This window comes from Armigeres subalbatus, chromosome 2 (assembly GCF_024139115.2).
Source record: "Armigeres subalbatus isolate Guangzhou_Male chromosome 2, GZ_Asu_2, whole genome shotgun sequence".
Taxonomy (NCBI): domain Eukaryota; kingdom Metazoa; phylum Arthropoda; class Insecta; order Diptera; family Culicidae; genus Armigeres; species Armigeres subalbatus.
Genome location: NC_085140.1, coordinates 332,415,144 through 332,433,701, shown reverse-complemented (window position 1 = coordinate 332,433,701; position 18,558 = coordinate 332,415,144). Strand labels below are relative to the sequence as shown.

The 18,558-nt window shown below is 39.0% G+C and overlaps 1 protein-coding gene across 3 annotated transcripts in view; it reads left to right on the top strand.

The window, feature by feature from the left end:
* Nucleotides 1-16,004, top strand: part of LOC134212768 (receptor-type tyrosine-protein phosphatase-like N) — an 86,547-nt gene extending 70,543 nt beyond the window's left edge. For all 3 annotated transcript variants that reach the window (XM_062690912.1, XM_062690913.1, XM_062690911.1), the window contains one exon: nucleotides 10,739-16,004. In XM_062690912.1, coding sequence (XP_062546896.1) covers nucleotides 10,739-11,087 — 349 coding nt within the window. In that variant the 3' untranslated portion in view covers nucleotides 11,088-16,004. The remainder of the gene's footprint in view (nucleotides 1-10,738) is intronic.
* The last annotated feature ends 2,554 nt before the right edge of the window (nucleotides 16,005-18,558 follow it).

Genomic DNA, 18,558 nt, shown 5'->3' with positions numbered 1-18,558 from the left:
TAGTTTATTCATTCTAAAATCCAGGAGACGCCAAAAACTCAAATCAATTCACCTAGCAGTGATGATGCCTCCTCCAGTGCACGATGTTGAAAAAATCACATAAGAAAGGTCTAAAATAGCACTTTAGGTAAATGGGTTTTAATTTTTCATTAATTTACGTTTTATTGGTATGCATCACAGTCAAAAATATCCTGATTAATCACCCTAGCGGCAATAGTGCCTTTCTCGTTCATTTCAAAAAATAATATTTTGGCCATAAATTTTGATCCCATAGTCCGATCTGACCAATTTTCAATAGGAAACAATGGAAATCATTCCCCGTCGTATGCAACTTGTTGCAAGCAAATCGGCCAACGCTTTGTTCCAAAAAGTGTGTGTATAATGACTAGACATGTCCAAAGAACAAAAATATTAAATGAACTCATTACAATTATGTCAAACTAATTATAAAAACTGCCTTAGAACGTTATTAAAAAAAGTTAAGGGACAAGTAAAACGATATTGAATGATTTATCAATAAAATGAGGGTGCCCATAACCGAACCAATAAAGGTGCCCACAACCGAATTTCGCAGCCTTTTTTGAAACGAGAAGAAAAAAAAATTCGCGCTAAAATTTTGATGGCAATCGACATTGGGCCTCAAAATAGATCAAATTTACTGTGTAAATACGTATTAGAACTCACTTTTTGAATTAAATCCTTTAATTTATGACACTTTGAAAAAGGCCAAAAAAAAACTTTCGTGTTGGTTTTCTTGTGAAAAATTTATTTGCTTCTAGTTCAAAGTAGAGATGCCCATCCGGTTTGATATTGAGCACAAAACATCATGCTATTATAGCAAACAAATGACGGTTGTCAGAATGACAGCATCTCTTATCTGTCAAAAGATACATAGGGGTGCCCATAACCGAACGGTGCCCACAACCGAACCTCCTCCCTACTATTTACGTTTTGTTTTCGCTACAAAAGACACCCTTTCACATATATTTGCGCCAATAAATAAAGTCTTTTCTACCAGATCTCTAAAGTGCGGCATCTCACCCGGATTTACCCTATACAAATATTTTTAGTTTAAATGGGAGCGCTAACTAAGCCTTCATCGGTCTTGTAGGTAAGTACTCGATTCTTGATGTACAGCCGTAGCGATATTCCCAGCCTAAGCAACGAGTTCGAGCAGGCACCCACTGCTGAACACAATCCGCAAGCAGCGCCACTAGCATTCAATGGAAATCTCTGCGGTGTCTATTACCGATTTAATAGCGCCCAGTGTCCTCTCCGAAAGCCGAATTGTTTCCTCGGCAATTCTCCCGCTTTCTCCACGAACGGCAACAGTTTGTTCAGCTTTAGGATACACTGCTTCAGTAGCTTCCCTACAGTATTTATAAGATAGATTGGTCCATAGGCTGAGGGGTCTCCAGGTTTCTATAACTACCTCCTGTACCATGATTGTGGCACTATGGAAGGAGAAGAGAGCAGTCTGTGTGGCTTTTCCGCCTTGCCACAGCTTTCCAGCCTAGTCGCAATCACTTCCTGCTTTGCACCAAGAACCAAATTGCGAAGCCCAAGTTGGTCACTTTCAGGCCCCTCGACATATTGCCCCATCCATTGGTGAAGTAGATAATGTCATCGAGTTGCACCATGACGACGGTCAAGCTCGAGAGGACGCCGCTCGACCCTGTTGCATGCCGGCTATTGGCGCACCGACAGCATGCTCCTCGGTGACTGCTTCACCAAAGACTAATTAAGGCTAACTGTGGAGCACAATCGAAGTACCAATTCTAGTACTGCATTTGATCCCTCGGTACCCAAGCTTGAAGTTTAAATTTTTGACTCACCTACATTTTGATAGACCTTCCACTATAGTAGTCTAGGGGAGATCCATTAATTACGTGTGTGTGTTTTTTTTCCTTCCTAAGCAATGGAGGAGGAATCTGCTCAACAGACATCCTGGGTTGTCCAGGAAGTGCGGGGTTAGGGGCCACCTCCAACAGCAAACGAGGGAGGCAGGACTGCATCCCCGACCCGCTAAACCGTTTCCATTGCCGCCAAGCCCATCGTCCCTTCGGTACAACCGACGTTAGCTGCGTGTCCTTGCAGCATCGAACATCGTGACTCGCTTTTTTAGAAGAACACAATGGTATCGTGCCAGCGCATTGCCGGCTTTCCAGGTGGCCTTACCACGCCCTATGTCCTCGGAAGGTGGGAAGGGTCGACTTCGCGGTGCCTACGCCTGCCCCAGCCTTGACGAGGACCCCTTTCCGTCCTCGGGCTCGGAACCCGCCCGGTTGACCGACGCCGCGAAAGCTACGATACCATGTTGCTCTTCGCGCGGCCACTTGTTCGATAAAAGGATCGAGTTCGACCACAGAGCATGACCACCGGTATGACCCATGAAACCGACTCCGAACCCTTGACCACCTCTTATTTGCGCCTGAACTAGCCATTCCTCGAGTCCACGCGCCACCTTCTGTGTAGCTCCGAGACGATTTGGACGATAGCCGATAAAACGGCGTTCCAGCCAACTTCATATTTACACATCCTCCGGACTAGGTTGTCCGGGGTAGTGTCCAGACCACATGTGGCAAGCATGTGGTCACGCATTGTGCGAAAACGCGGGCACACGAACAACACGTGTTCCGCCGTTTCCTCTAAACCTGCGCACACCAAACACTCGGGCGAGGCCGAGTGTCCGAACCAGTGTAGGTACTGTCTGAAGCAACCATGGCCTGTAAGGACCTGGGTCAGGTGGAAAGTGATTTCCCCATGGTGCCTCTTGACCCACGTACCTATCTCCGGTATCAACCTATGTGTCCATCTACCCTTAGTGGAACTGTCCCACGCAGGCTGCCATTTGACCATTGAGGCCAACCTGACAGTCCTACGGATGCCTCTCGTGCCGCGCATTTCGAAACACTCTATGTCTTCACCGATAACGATGTCAATAGGCATCATACCGGTGATGACGCAAAGTGCATCGTGCGACACGGTACGGTACGCGCTCGCAACTCTTAGGCACATGAGCCTATACGTACTTTCTAACTTCGTTCTGTAGCAGTTAATACGCAGGGCCGTGCCCTAAGCTGGCCCCCCATACCTCAGTATGGATAGAGAGACACTAGCCAGAAGCTTGCGCAGAGCTATTGGACATCATCAATGCCACTATAGCTGTGGAGGCACGCTTGCAGGCGTAATTGACGTGGCTACCAAAGGTGAGCTTAAAGGTGACGTGGGAAGAGCCCTGCGCTGATCCTCTCCAGCATCTCTGGAGACCGCTCTGTGGGGGCCTTCGTTCCACGTGTCTTGGCCATTAGGACCCTATAAGCGTCACCCCATGGATTCGCGTTGGCACTTTGACACAGGCCCTCGAAGCAGGCTGTTTTGCTTGATCTAATCTCAGTCTTCAGAGCGGCTCTAGCAGCCACGTACGCGTCCCGTCGTTCAACACGCTCCTCTTCTGTGCGTGCTCACTGCATCCGCCTCCGTGCCCGTAGGCAGGCGCAACGCAGGTTCGCAATTGCTTGAGTCCACCAGTAAGCCGGTGGCCTCCCATTCCTAGGGAGGACTTTCCTAGGCATGGTGGCATCGCATGCACGCGAGAGTACTGTTACCAGCTGCTCGCCGCTCAGACCGAGAGTATTGTGCTCGCGGCGGAGCGCTTCCTTAAACACCTCGTCGTCGAAGTACGATGTCTTCCACAACATGAGGGAATATTATAGATTAAAGAGCTCGTAAATAAGTTGGATACAGTCAGTTACAGACAAACCGTGTTTTTTTTTTAATCTACCAAACCAACGGAAACTAGAGAAAAAAGCTTATTATTTCATTTGCAGTTAGTTTCAAATTTAAATTTTTATAATTTCTGAAATCTTTCCACAAAAAAAAAGTGTAAATATTGGCGCAACTTCCACAGTTTGAAAAACATTGAATAGAAATTGGAACCCGAGAACTCATGTAACTTTCGACAAAATTCATCGATAATCGATGGTAATCTGTACTAGACGCTCAATGAAGTAAATCGGAAAGGGAGACTAGCAAAGTTGGATTTTTCTCTCAATTCCTTAATTAGATGAGCTCACTATTAGCGGAGCTAGGTTTAACGAAGTTCCCTATTCCGGTTTTTGACTTGATTGAGCATAGCAAGATACCCATGAACCTGTCAGTAAGATAGCCATTAATATTCTCAGTTCTTAAACAACGTCACGCCACATCCAGACGAATCTGATGTGAAACTAGGATTACATTTCATTAAAAAAATCACGGATTAACCCTTCCGTTACCAACCTCCCTTTTAAAAAATGAAAATAAAAATCTTTTTAGCTGTATTTTTTTGTTGTCTTTCAACATTTTTTTCGAATCTTTCACCAAAAGAAGCGAAATTAATTCAAATTTCAGGGACTTTACGGATTTACGGTGTTAGTTTTTGGCCATTTTCCAGAACGCATACTTTGGAAACGATTATTTTAGATATTTTGAATCGAAACGACGCATAAACTATGCCAAATTTGATCAACAATTTTATCGGTATTGTATTCCGGACGTTCCGCCGAAACCTGTTACGGGATCATTTTACGGAAATAGGCAAATACCATCATGTGACACATAATACATCATGATTTCATAAGTTATGGCATTTTATGGTAGTTTTTTCTTCCTGGACCATATTTGAACCGATTGGAACCGGTCAACGGTTTTCCGAGTCCCGGTTCAAGGATTAATTGGGCAAACCACGTCATTCCCACATCAAATGGGATAAAAAGTTGGATATTTCCATTAAGAATCAGTACGCCAATTGATTTTGTTTTTGAAGAGCTCTGATTTCATCCAATTGTGTCGTGGCAAAAACACAAACCGCCTTCATATTTAAAATATTGTGAAAAAGATTTATGCTACAATCTTTCACTAATGATTCTCACATATTTTCCAATCATCTTCCACTGCTTTAAATTTGAAACCTAGAGATGGTCCGGCCGTTAGTTTTCTCTAGGTTCATATCCCACAACAGATTGATGATCGGCCGATACATTATTGGGATATTGTAGACCAGCTCACTATGGTCCAGGATACAGATTTACGCGGAAAGATGAATTTTACGCCAAAACTATATTTTTTAGAAAAAACTGTTGTTCTACAAAATTGTTCGAAATAGTAAGGCCATCATTATGGTTCTACCGAAAAATAGGGTGGCCTATCATATAAAAAAAATTAGAAAATATTTTTTTTATTTCTCAGATATTGACATGTTATGTTCTACAAAGTTGTAGCGTAGCTTATTCCAATCAATTTCGCAAAAAAAAAAATTCTGTAGCTCTTAAGTTGGCTGATTTAGAGCAATTTTACCTAATTGGATTAGGGTGTACCACAAAAAACCAGTACTTTTGATCTACTTTTTTTGTTTTAGATTTCTCGAAAAAGTCGTGTTCAGGTGACTTTTAGAGCTCAAAAAAATGCAACTTTTGGGTAAATATGCCCAATATCTTTTTCCGATAAAAAGTTACAGTCAAACCTCCATGAGTCGATATTGAAGGGACCATCGACTCATTGAAATATCGAGATGTGGAATAGGAAATCTTTGGAAAGCTCTTTGGAGGGACCATCACAGTAACCCAGAAAATATTTTTTGATATGGAATAATTTGCTTCCATGAGTCGATATCGAGTCATAGAACATCGACTCATGGAAGCTTGACTGTATAATCGTTTTTCTGTCAAAAATTCATTTTTTTCATAAGTTGATATCTCCGGTTAGGGCAGACCAAAAAATATATTTACACGGCATTTGAAAGAGAAACTAATATTTTTTATTATGTCGAAAAATTGGGGATATGATATTTTTTTATCTCAAGTTCTATCAATTTTACTAAAATCATGTTTTTTCAAATAAATTAATATAACTCGACAACGGAAGAAGATACAGACGATATTCTTATAGCAAAACACGCGTTTTGAAAAGCCCCAAAAGTCTTCAAACTTCAGTCTTCAGACATTCGTGAGAAATCTATATATATAAAAACCAATCTATGTATGTATGTTCGCTAACTACTTCTGAACCACTTGGCCGATTTCAACCAAATTTGGTACAGACATTCTCTATCCTCAGAGGAAGTTAACAAAGGGGTGGGATGGTCATGTAGAAAAGGGGGAGGGGTTTTGTTCAGAAAACGAACAATTCTGTGTAACTTTCAACTCCCAGGACCGATTTCAACCAAATTTGGTACAGACATTCTCTATCCTCAGAGGAAGTTAACAAAGGGGTGGGATGGTCATGTAGAAAAGGGGGAGGGGTGGTGGGAGGGGTTTTGTTCAGAAAACGAACAATTCTGTGTAACTTTCAACTCCCAGGACCGATTTCAACCAAATTTGGTACAGACATTCTCTATCCTCAGAGGAAGTTAACAAAGGGGTGGGATGGTCATGTAGAAAAGGGGGAGGGGTGGTGGGAGGGGTTTTGTTCAGAAAACGAACAATTCTGTGTAACTTTCAACTCCCAGGACCGATTTCAACCAAATTTTGTACACATATTCACTACGAGGAGGTAATCATATGGGAGGGGATTTGGGAAAGGGAGAGGGGTCTGGAGGGAGGGGTTTTGTTTAGAAAACGGGCAATTCAAAGTAAATCATGAACCCCTGTACCGATTTCAACCAAATTTGGTACACACATTCTACATCATAAGGAAAAGATAACAAAGGGGATGGGATGGTCATTGGAAAAAGGGGAGGGTATAGGGGGAGGTGTTGTCTTTGGAAAACGAGCAACTCAGTGTAACTCCCAACCCCCAGGACCGATTTCAATCAAATTTTGTACACATATTCACTATGAGGAGCCGATCGTACGGGAGGGAAATTTGGATAAGGGGGGTAGGGGTCTGAAGGGGTATTGTTCAGAAAACGGGCAATTTAGTGTAACTTCTGAACCCCTGTACCGATTTCAACCAAATTTGGTACACACATTTTCTATCCCTAGGAGAAGATAACAAAGGGGGTGAAATGGCCGTTGAGAAAAGAGGAAGGGTAAAGGGAAAGCGGTTGTCTTTAGAAAACGGGCAATTCAGTGTAACTCCTGACCCCCAGGACCAATTCTAAGCAGATTAAATGATTAAATCATTCAACTCTATGATTAAAGATTATGATTAATGAATTATAATTTTTTGAAAATGATGACTGATAATGATTAATGATTAAATTCATTTTTGACAATAATTAACGATTATGAATAATAGATGAATAAAACGTTTGGAGTGTGATTAACGATTACCGATCGTGATTAAATGTTGGCACAATATGTGTATGATTAATGAATAACGATCGATATGATTAATGATTAATGACTATGAATGATCAAATTGCATAGTGATCCATAATCGAGTAACCTTTATTCCAAATTTTAAAAGGTATGATAATTATATGATAATGATTCAAGATTAATAAATAAAAGCAAGGTATGCAATGATCCAATGTTCCAGCATAACTTCTGTACCTTGCCCGATTTCAACCAAATTTGGAACAAACATTCTTTTTCTTAAGAAGGCGAAGATGACAGGGATCGATCAACTCAACACTTCATCGAAATCATGGTTTGCCCAGAGAAAAGCAATGATTAAAGTGTTTCCTTCTGGACGGTAAATGTGATCATTTCTTTAAAAATAGACGTTTTTCCGGAATAAGGCATCGGTGTATGTTTTCCCTTCTTTAGAAATAGACGTTTGCCCGGAATAAAGCGATTTTGGGTTTGATCCCATTTTCAAAATCAGTCAATGTTTTCAAATGTAATCTACCTTCTTTTAATCAAATGATGAAATATCAATAAGAAAACACAATTATCCTTTTGACCTATTCCAATTCCGATGGTGAAAAAACTGCGAATTAAACTGGCAACTCCGAGCAAGGCCGAGTACATAAAGCTAGTGAAAAATAAAAAATCTACAGCTTTAACACTTTTTATAAGTTTTATCATTATCATCGTATTGCAAGATTTACGAGAAAAGATGCATTTTCGGTCTGAAGCATACTTTTAAGAAACAAAGTTTGTTCTACAAAGTTGTTCTGGATACTTGGGCCCTTATTATAGAGTTATCGAAAAATAGGGTGGGCCATTTTATAAAAATGTTAAATTTTTATTTTTTTATTGTGCGGAATATTGACATAAAATGTTTTCCAATCAACTTTGCTATATACACTTTTTATGTAGCTCTTAAGCTCACTTGTTTAGAGTAATTTTACTTACCAGGATTAGGGTGTCCCTTAAAAAACAATATTCATGATCTGCTCATTTCATTTTTTATTTTTCACGGATGTCACCTTCTGAAGACTTTTGGGGATTTTTAAAATGCGTGTTTTGCTATAAGAATATCGTCTGTATCTTCTTCCGTTGTCGAGTTATATCAATTTATTTGAAAAAAACATGATTTTACTAAAATTGGTTAAACTTGAGATAAAAAAATAACATATCCAATTTTTTGACACAATGAAGAATATTAATTTCTCTTTCAGATGCCGTGTGAATATATTTTTTTTTTGGCCTGCCCTAACCGGAGATATCAACTTATGAAAAAAATGTAATTTTGACAGAAAAACGATTATAACTTTTTATCGGAAAAAGATATTGAGCATATTTACCCATCAAAAGTCAGAACCAACCCGAAAATAATTGCAAAAAGTTTTTTTAGCAAAACTGATTGGAATAAGCTGCGCTACAACTTTGTAGAACATAACATGTCAATATTCTGAGAAATAAAAAAAATATTTTTTAATTTTTTTTATATGATGGACCACCCTATTTTTTGATAGAACCATAATGATGGCCTTACTATTTCGAACAATTTTGTAGAACAAAATTTTTTTCTAAAAAATATAGTTTTGGCGTAAAATTCATCTTTCCGCGTAAATCTGTATCCTGGACCATAGTGCAGCTGCTATAGCTTGACTTTCGCAGTACAAACAAGCGTATACTATAAAAAGCTCGCGGTACGTTGAAAAAAAAATCGTTTCCATACAATTTATGAGCACATGCTTTGTTGAGTTAGAATTGACCATTGCTGGTGCATTTAAGTAAGCAGTTAAGGAGCGGTTAAGTAATTGCAGATTTTTCAAATTGTATAGAAAGTTGTGACTTAAGCCAGTATGGAAAAAAACTAATATTTGTATTTGCCTCCCTCTTATTCCACTCTATTTCATGCCCGGGTGATGTAGACAAAATTGTATCCAAAACGGTCAATATTTGGGTAGTGCAAAACTGGTTATATGGAAAATGTATGGAGAAATATCGAATATCTATGATGGAATTTACCCAACCATAAATACTAGTCACAAGAAGACAATAATATTAATGACATGCATATTAGACTGGCCCAGAAAACAAAAAGTTGTCTAATTCCACGGGGCAGGATTGTGTATTTGGGTGAGAAAATCAATCTCTCAAAATTTCAGCTCAATCGCTTGTTGCATAAGCTGGCGCATTTGATTTGAAGTTTGTATGGGGATTTCATCCAAAATATATAGGAAAATACACCTCCATCACTCATTCGATCTGGAAACTGGTTCTGATTGCTCGATTGACCTCAGAATTGCAAAAACGGCAGTTGGTATGCTACAGAACAATTTCACAGAACATTGTATGATGATTAAATGAACTTTTATATAGATTTCGGCTGATATGATTCGATCAATAAATCCAAAAATACACAATTCAGCTCCTAATAAATCAGCCGAAAACTATATAAAAATTCATTTAATCATCATACAATGTTCTGTGAAATTGTTCTGTAGCATACCAACTGCCGTTTTTGCAATTCTGAGGTCAATCGAGCAATCAGAACCAATTTCCAGATCGAATGAGTGACGGAGGTGTATTTTCCTATATATTTTGGATGAAATCCCCATACAAACTTCAAATCAAATGCGCCAGCTTATGCAACAAGCGATTGACCTGAAATTTTGAGAGATTGATTTTCTCACCAAAAGACACAATCCTGGGGGCCCGTGGAGTTCGACAACATTTTTTCGCCCCATACTAAGCTGGGCCAGTCTAATGCATATTTCATGAAAGTGGTGGTCTTCTGTTGACGGAAAACAAATGCTTTCTAGCTGGCAGTGCTTAGAGAACAATCCCACGCGCGACTGTAGCTCCTTCTGATATGAATATGAATAGTGCGTGGATGTATGTGGAGGCGCATGATACATCGTAGGTTGGTGCTGCTAGTGCGTTCTGCCTTGTCAAACGGTTTGAAATTTCATCTAGATAAGAGATGAGCCAGCCTAGGGCTGAAAATCTGTTTAATAAAGATAAAAAAAAAATTCATCTAAATGTAGAAAATCTCTGTTTGCTGCCAATTTTATTTAGAAATCATAAATTAACCGCGATTGATAATTCGACAATGAGTCCAGACGGAGGCATCTTAATTTTGTTTTCCATTGTTTTCCGTTTGAGTGACTTCAATGATAGTGAGATCCAGCTCTCCTCGATCGGTAACGGTTGTGTGAGAGTAAATTGAAAGCAATAGGGTAAATGATGTATTTTGGACCACCCTCTTATTTTGGACCACCAAGAGGAATTTGCTCTCAGTGGTCCAAAATATGAGCCATCGAACTGGTGGTCCAAAATACCTCCCTTACCCTAATATTTCATGCATCCTCAATAAGTATATTTAATTTTACTATACAAAACACCCCATTTGATTGAACATAATTTCGATTCTTCATACATCTACAAGTGTCACTTAAATTCGAATAACTTTTTTCCAGTAACGGATCCGGCCGAACGGGCGCGTACATCCTGCTTGATCTGGTCCTGGGCCGGATGAACAAGGGAGCTCGCGAGATCGACATAGCGGCCACCCTGGAGCACCTGCGGGATCAACGGGCCGGACTGGTTGCCACCCGGCAGCAGTTCGAGTTTGTGCTGATGGCCGTGGCCGAGGAGGTCCACGCAATACTGAAGGCTCTACCGCAGAACTCCAACGCCAGTGGCGAGAAACGATCCAGCGATCCAACAACGACAACGGCTGCAACGGAAGGCAAAGACTCGACGGCGCACGGTAAGGAACAAGAGGACAACGATGCAAAGAAGAAAGACGGCAAAACGGAGAAGTAGAGGAAACATGGAGGAAGGAGCGTTGCAAGATGAGTTGATTTTATTCGTTAGTTGAAATTTTATAGAATGAAATGTTAGTAGGATGTAGAAATATTTTCAGTTGTTTGAGGTTCGGTTTTTGCCCCCCAAAAACTCGTTGCTCAAAGTGGAAAAGTATCTTACTATTTTCGTTGCACAATTTCATGAATGAATTTATTTCAAGAGGATAGTTTCATATTCAGTTGTTGTTATATTGTTTAGATTTTTTTTTTTTCATAAAAAAAATGTTTCTATAACATTTGGTTTTCTTTATTTGACGGAACCTGAATCACACGATACTAGAAAACCAATGCAAACGTCTTAGGGAATTTTGAATGACACAAGATGAAAACAAAACCAAATTATAAGACATAACCGTTATTTAATCGATCCTTATAAGAGTAATGGAACAAACATACATAAACAAATAATTATTGTCTGTCAATTTGCTGACTAGTTATAGAGAAAAAAAAGTGAATTGACATCAATTCCTAACTACACAAAATTACGGGGGGCAAGCTTTTCCCCGTTCAGTTTCCGGGAAAAGCCCGCCACCTGGTATTCAAAGTTTTTTTCAAGCATCTATTGGGAAACATTTAAACTACAGTTGATTACCAACAAACAACCTAACAAAAACGAATATAGGGACCGTAGTCGGCCGTTCCGACTAACATCCGCCGCCAGCCAGCGTCCGCGGACGGTTCGACACGGTGCGATCGAATGGTTTACCATCCAGGAAGTAAGAATATAAATGTTAAGACACGTTGGAAACGTATTTGTAGACATTTATGCGTAGACAAGAGAGAATAAAGTATACAATATAAGATATCATCATTTGATTGTTTCTATAAACTGTAATATGAGGCAACAGGTAGTTAATACAACTTACTAGAGAACACAAAACTCACACATATGAAAACAGCGCAAACATTGACATCTAATCACACATACCAAGTTCACATATGTACCTCTAAAGAGAATCTTTTTTATGACAAAGATGAATTTTTAAACGACGTTGGCAATGAAGACGACCGAATTAGGAAGTACACATTTTGACTGGGCTGTCGCACAGATCAAACGGAACTGTTACGAATCAATTAAAACGTTAACAGCAAATGCAAACGGCATAGTAGGCAATGGATCTTAGGAAACGCAGCTTACTTTGACGACCACAAAAGCAGGGTGGCATCTGGTGACCAATTGGAGAAGCAATTTGAAGCTAAATTACGCAGTAAATCAAATCAGCCAAACTGTGGTGTCTTCTTATGTGAAACGTTTTTGAGATTTTTACTCGTGGTAATCTAGAATAATATTCGTTGAAAAATATATGTTCTCCTGAAATAAAAACATACAAAGTACATGAACGCATACAACGTCGTGCTAACAAGCTTTATAGTGACTCTGTACAGCTACAATTGTACAACAATAGAAAAGATGAACAATAGTGCTAATGGTTACTTGGAATCATCGGAGTGACACGTGGTTTTAGTGGCGAATGAGATCTATCCGGAATCAACAATGAATTGCCCCATAATCAAAGAAGGCGGCTTCCATCAAAGTGTTCTAAGTGTCAAAACAAAGTTTTTCTTCCAGTTATTGAATGCGTCAGCAACACCTACTGGTCAACATGTGACCGCTATTTAAATCCATACACACTCGAATTATCTCTCTCACATTTGCAAAAATTTTGGTGAAAAAATCACCAAAATATGGAAATTATTTTGATAAAATATTTAACCGAAGTTTTTCAAAGCAAAAGGTTTACTTTAAATCGTCAAAAACATTGCCAAGATCTCAGTAATTGAATTCCCGGCGGTCAAACAATTTCGAATTTAGACGATTTATCTAAAGTTGTGTACGTGAGCAAAAACCCACGAGCAGTAAAACGACATGTCAAGGGTCATGAAAAAGGGTAATTCTTCAAAACCAATAAAACCAACAATAAGTTCCATCTCAGTTTGGCTGATCAAGGTCTAGTAAAAACTTTACTGTATGCTTTTACAGGATTTGAGCAGCAATTATGAAAACAATGAGATAAATAATGAAAAAGGGATGAAGTAACGGAACGTTGACGCGACAGCTTTGACAGAGTGTATATTTTTTAATTCCACATTAGATTTGACAACTCGCAAGCAAAAGAGAAGACTTCACATTTATTTTTCAGTACTAGTCACCTGCAGAAGAAAAGAAACAAAAACTAGTCAAAACCAAGAGACAAGCGATTGTTCGATGAAAATGATGAACAATAAAATTAAGTAGCTTTTAATGGTAAAGAAATGGCTCTTCACGCATTTCTCAAACATTATACATAAAATAAAGCAGAAATCTATTTAGAGTTGTAAGACACAAACATTTACAGCAAATGGTACATTTTCGCACGTCTCCAGAAGTAAGATGTATTGGTATTGAATATTAATGAAATGTATAATGTAAACATGCACGCAAACATAAACAAATATATATTGGCTCACTGCTTCCTGTCAAAGTATCCTAAACTATCCAGCCAGTTTAGGTTCGTTGACAGGAGAAATAAATAAATAAAGAACTTTTTAGCTATTTTCCCTTTCAAAGAGTAACATAAGGTTCGGCGCGAGTAGGGACAAATTTTCGCTACCACTTCCCATTTCTTATGTTCAACAATTTCGGGGGCCAGACCGAATGCTTAATTAACCCATTACACATTTGGGAGTGCGCAAAAATTTGTCTCGGTTTCGTTGCTCGGAACCGAGCGCTGCAGGTGGATCAAAAAAAAGTATAAAAGTATAAATATATGAATAAAAAAATTAAAATAAAACAAGAATGATAACATCCAAACGAGGCAACTATTTATTTACACATTTGAACTGTCAAACGAGTTATGCAGAGACTGACAAATGTCTACTTTTTGTACTTCTTTGATTTTTTGCTACTAGACTATTGTTCCGATATCTCCTACAGAGCAAAGATTTACTTGTTTTAAAAAAAAAACTATCGTTTGTGTTAATTTCAGTCTACATGCATTCACGGTAAATGACATCATTTACAATCGGAACTCTACGAATTAAAAGGAGAATACCTTACAAAATATTCTGTGTATCAAGTTTTAAAAACTAAAAACGCATGAAACTTTTAAATTCCTTATTCCTAATAGACGTATTATTATATATATACAATACAGAGAATCATATACATAAGCAAAACAAAGAAACGAGTATATACAAAGTTATCCTAATAACACAAATCACAAAATGGGGCTTATTATTATACATTAATCATTGTTTAATCAAAGGCATCTTATTAAAATCACAATCAGTTGACGGTGAATATTCGTTGTTTAGTGAACGCCACACTGCGGCAGTGCCCGCAGGGATTCCAGAGTGCAGCTGTCAAAGGCAACACTGGCATCCCTGACGCCGGCGCAACTGTCAGTGGGGATATTGCTGTGAGAAGAGAAACATTGAAGGTGTTGAAAAACATTTCAACTAGAAGATTATATGGAAACCTTAACACTTAGGGCAATGGAAGAAGAGTTATAGACATTATATATTCTGTGGAGAATAAACAAGCAAAGATAAATATTCATATATTCTTGTGTATAAATGTCCACACAAACTAAAGCAAACTAATCTTATCAGAGAACGGAGGAAACGCAGAACCGGCTATAAAGTGTATATCAGACAGTCCCAATATGTGTGCGAATTGTGCTTGTGAAAATGAGCTAGGTATGAATTTATGTGTTTTCAAGTTATGAACCACACAAAAACCCCTAACAGTTTGAACAATAAATGAATGGAAAACACAAAAAGAGAAACACCTGAAACTTTATTTTTCTCCACTTTTCCTTCACAAACACATTTCAATAATTTTAATCACTGAAATAAAAAAAATGAAACAATGGCAACCCGTCACAGGAACATGATATGAACCAATGGCATCACGGAATGGAACGAAACGAACTTCATTTGGATAAAAAAAAATTAACACATTCATATACCGTAACGTTTATCCCAGAAATACCACTCTCTTTCATAAAATTTACAATGTTTCTAATCCCAAGAGAAGAAAAATTATTGCTAAAAATAATCAAGTCAGAAGCCACCCACAGAAATCTTAGAAAGAAAAGTTTCGCCAACATGTCAGCAAGAAGAACCTACAAATTAGCACCGGAGAAGAGAAAGACAATGAACAAATATCAAACTTTGAACCATCTCGCCACAAATTATAGCTGCACTGGCAACACTGGAGTAAAATATGTAAACAAATCACATCTACTATCCTCTGTTGTATATTGGCAGCATATATACAATATTATACAAAAGTGAATCCGACATAAACTAAAAAATAGCAACAAATAAAGTAATCCCCAATGGATCATGACTATTAACTGCATGGAGATATAACTCAACACACACCCCCCTCCCACGTACATGTGATTCTCTTCACTCTGATTTGAACGAAAAATCTTATGATGTAATTAAACAAAAAGTAGAACATTTTGGAGGAGTGCTTCGAAGAACCGAGCACCATGGATTCAGAGTTATTGTTCTGTAACCCAAAAAGTGTAAATGTTGTGAAATACCTTTTTGCCTGAGATAGCGAAGAAAATACACTTTAAACATACATACACACAGACGTACACACTTACACACATACAGACACACATACAATTTAATGAACAAAAAAATGAGATTGACATAACAGAAAAAGAATAATAATGGAAACAGAAGAAAAGAAGAAAGTCACATTACATCCACGTGGCATACAACCAAACCATTGGTAATCAAAGAAGTGATGTCGGCCTGATGTCCGGGATTAGAGAGTGGTTAATATCATGATAAGTTGAAGAATACATCTCGGGGAAGAGGACAGAAGGATTTGAGGAAAAATAAAGTCCATTTATGACAGTCGAGAGAAACAAAATCGTTGTCGTTGCATTGCTTCTGAGTGGATATCACGTCCTTGGGTCTTCGGTTTTAGTCATTCTAACAGTCATTCTAACTTCTAACTTTTTTCTCATCTAGGGTAATTGTTCCGTTTTCCATCTCATTGAACATATATTCATCTCATCGCGAAATGTGGAAATACGGCACCATTTTCGTAGCTTCTTTTTCTTTGTATAAGTTTGTATAAGCTATTTCTCGAAAGGCTCTCGTTGTTGTGCAGTTGCTGATGAAGCAAGTGTGTAGGAGCCTGACAATACTAAATACTCATCCCACTTGGTTGGCATTGTACACACTAAACATATGAGAGAGTTAGTTCTGAAAATAGATTGCAAGAGTTCGGCTACGTGCCTGGAGCTGGGAATTTGGTTTCATCAGTACCCGCTAAGCTGCGGAGGACGAGGGAGGTCCTTCGTAGCATAGTTGAGAACGCACCTGTCTAGCGTACTGGTTTCGTGGGATCAAATCCTCCTGAAGGGAATGGTTACACCTTTTCCGAACAAAATCTATCACATGTTCTGCATATGCATAAATCGAGATTCTGACATAGTAATGATTTGGTGGATTTTGCTTAACATGATTAGTCACTAAAAAAATGACACAGTGTTGATAAACCAATGCACAAATGCACCATGCAGCTCCATGTGCTCGTATGTTCATCATGATCATTGATGAATATTTCCATGTACCGTTTTGATCACTCAAATTTCGACCATGACTCATATTCCGAACAGTCGCGTTTAAACGGTCATTTGAACCTTATTCGCGTAGTTTTCTCCGTGCGATCTTGAATTCTTTTGCAATCTTGGTCCTTGTGTGCTAAAACGCGAGTGCTCTGAATATGAGTCATGTTCGGGATTTGAGTCAAAACGGTACGCTACACTCGCCCCAACGTAAGTGACTTTAACGTCCGGGAAGCGACAAACCTCCTCAATCAACTAGTCCCAGTAAGAGTCCCATGGACATCTTGCATTGCTCATTTATCTTACGGGTCCTCTCCTGTACATCCCGAGTGGCTCTCGACTTGAAATACATATACCCCCCTCCTCCAAAGCAACGTCACCATGGGCCTTTGGGGTTGACGATGTCCAGCTGGGGTTCCAGTCTAATACTTGTTTACGGATTTCGTTTCCGCCCTACGTAAGGTTTGGTCGATAAAGTCCCACTCAACATCAGCAACCACACGTCGTCAACCCTCCTCCGCAGTCAACTCCACAGCAGTAGCAGCCACCATCATCCGACACGATTTTTGTCTACCTATTCAAGCAACAACAAGCCTTCGCAAATCTGCTCATGCAGCAACAGCAGGAATTCATGCAGCAGCAGCAAGCACTTTTCTATCAAGCAATGTCATCCATTCGAGTTCAAATACCTCCGAATCCGGAAGTCATACTCGATTCCCTAGCAAACAACATTAAAGAATTCCGGTTTGAGCCGGAGAGCAGCATTACGTTTGCAGCTTAGTACGTAAGGTATGATGACCTATTCGAAAAAGATGCGGCTCGCCATGACGATGAGGCTGAAGTCAGGTCGCTCATGAGTAAGTTGGGAGCTACATGAACGCTACGTAAGTTTTATCTTACCAAAAGTTCCAAAAGAATATAGGTACATTCGATGAGACCGTTCAGAAATTGAAAACACTTTTCGGTGCTATTGAGTCTGTCGTAAATAAATGATATCGATGTTTTCAAACTGTAAAGCAATCGAATGAGGATTTCACTTGGGATTTCATCTCTTTTGATTGTCGAATCAACAAGAGGAGAGATCGAAGTAAGCTCAAAGATCAAAGATCAAAGATCAAAGAATAGAAATTTTATAATGTGGAAACTCTGGAAGTTACCTGCCGTAAGGATTTTTCGACGTAATGATTTTTCGCGGCCGGAACTCGAACAGTGAAAAAGGAATTAAATGCGGCAATTATATTTTTCAACGGAAGATGACGACGATATTGACTACCTTCAGGAATGTGCAATGGGAAATGTCTAGGATGCATCATCAACTTAGAAATACCAATCTTTCAAACAAAGCTAGGCATCACATTATCAAACCTTTTCTTACTAGATGTATTACTAATGTTGGATAACAACGGTAAGTTTTACAACTTCATTTTTACTTATTTTGTGGCACAACTCAATGGTACTTTTTCGTGCGTGTCTTCGAGAGTGTGGATTCGGGCGTCGATTTGTCAATTTTGGTAGTGTACCCTCCGGCATCACAGACAGATAAGTTGAGTATAGAGTGGGCAAATGTTCAACTTTTATACATTTTGAATAGAGATAGTTAGGCGTTCAATTCGCGTTCATACAGGTGCCCTTGTTCTAATATGAGAATTAAATAATTACATTGAGGCTAAATACACACCAGCATGACCACAGAAAAGGACAGATACAATTCCCTATCGGAGTTTTCCACCTTAGCGTTAACGTAATTTTGGCTAGACCCTAGAATTTTGACCTGAAACTACCACAACAATATCTCTGTGCAAAATTATTCTTATTGCTATCTTGTCCAAACTGAATTTTTACTCAGGGTTC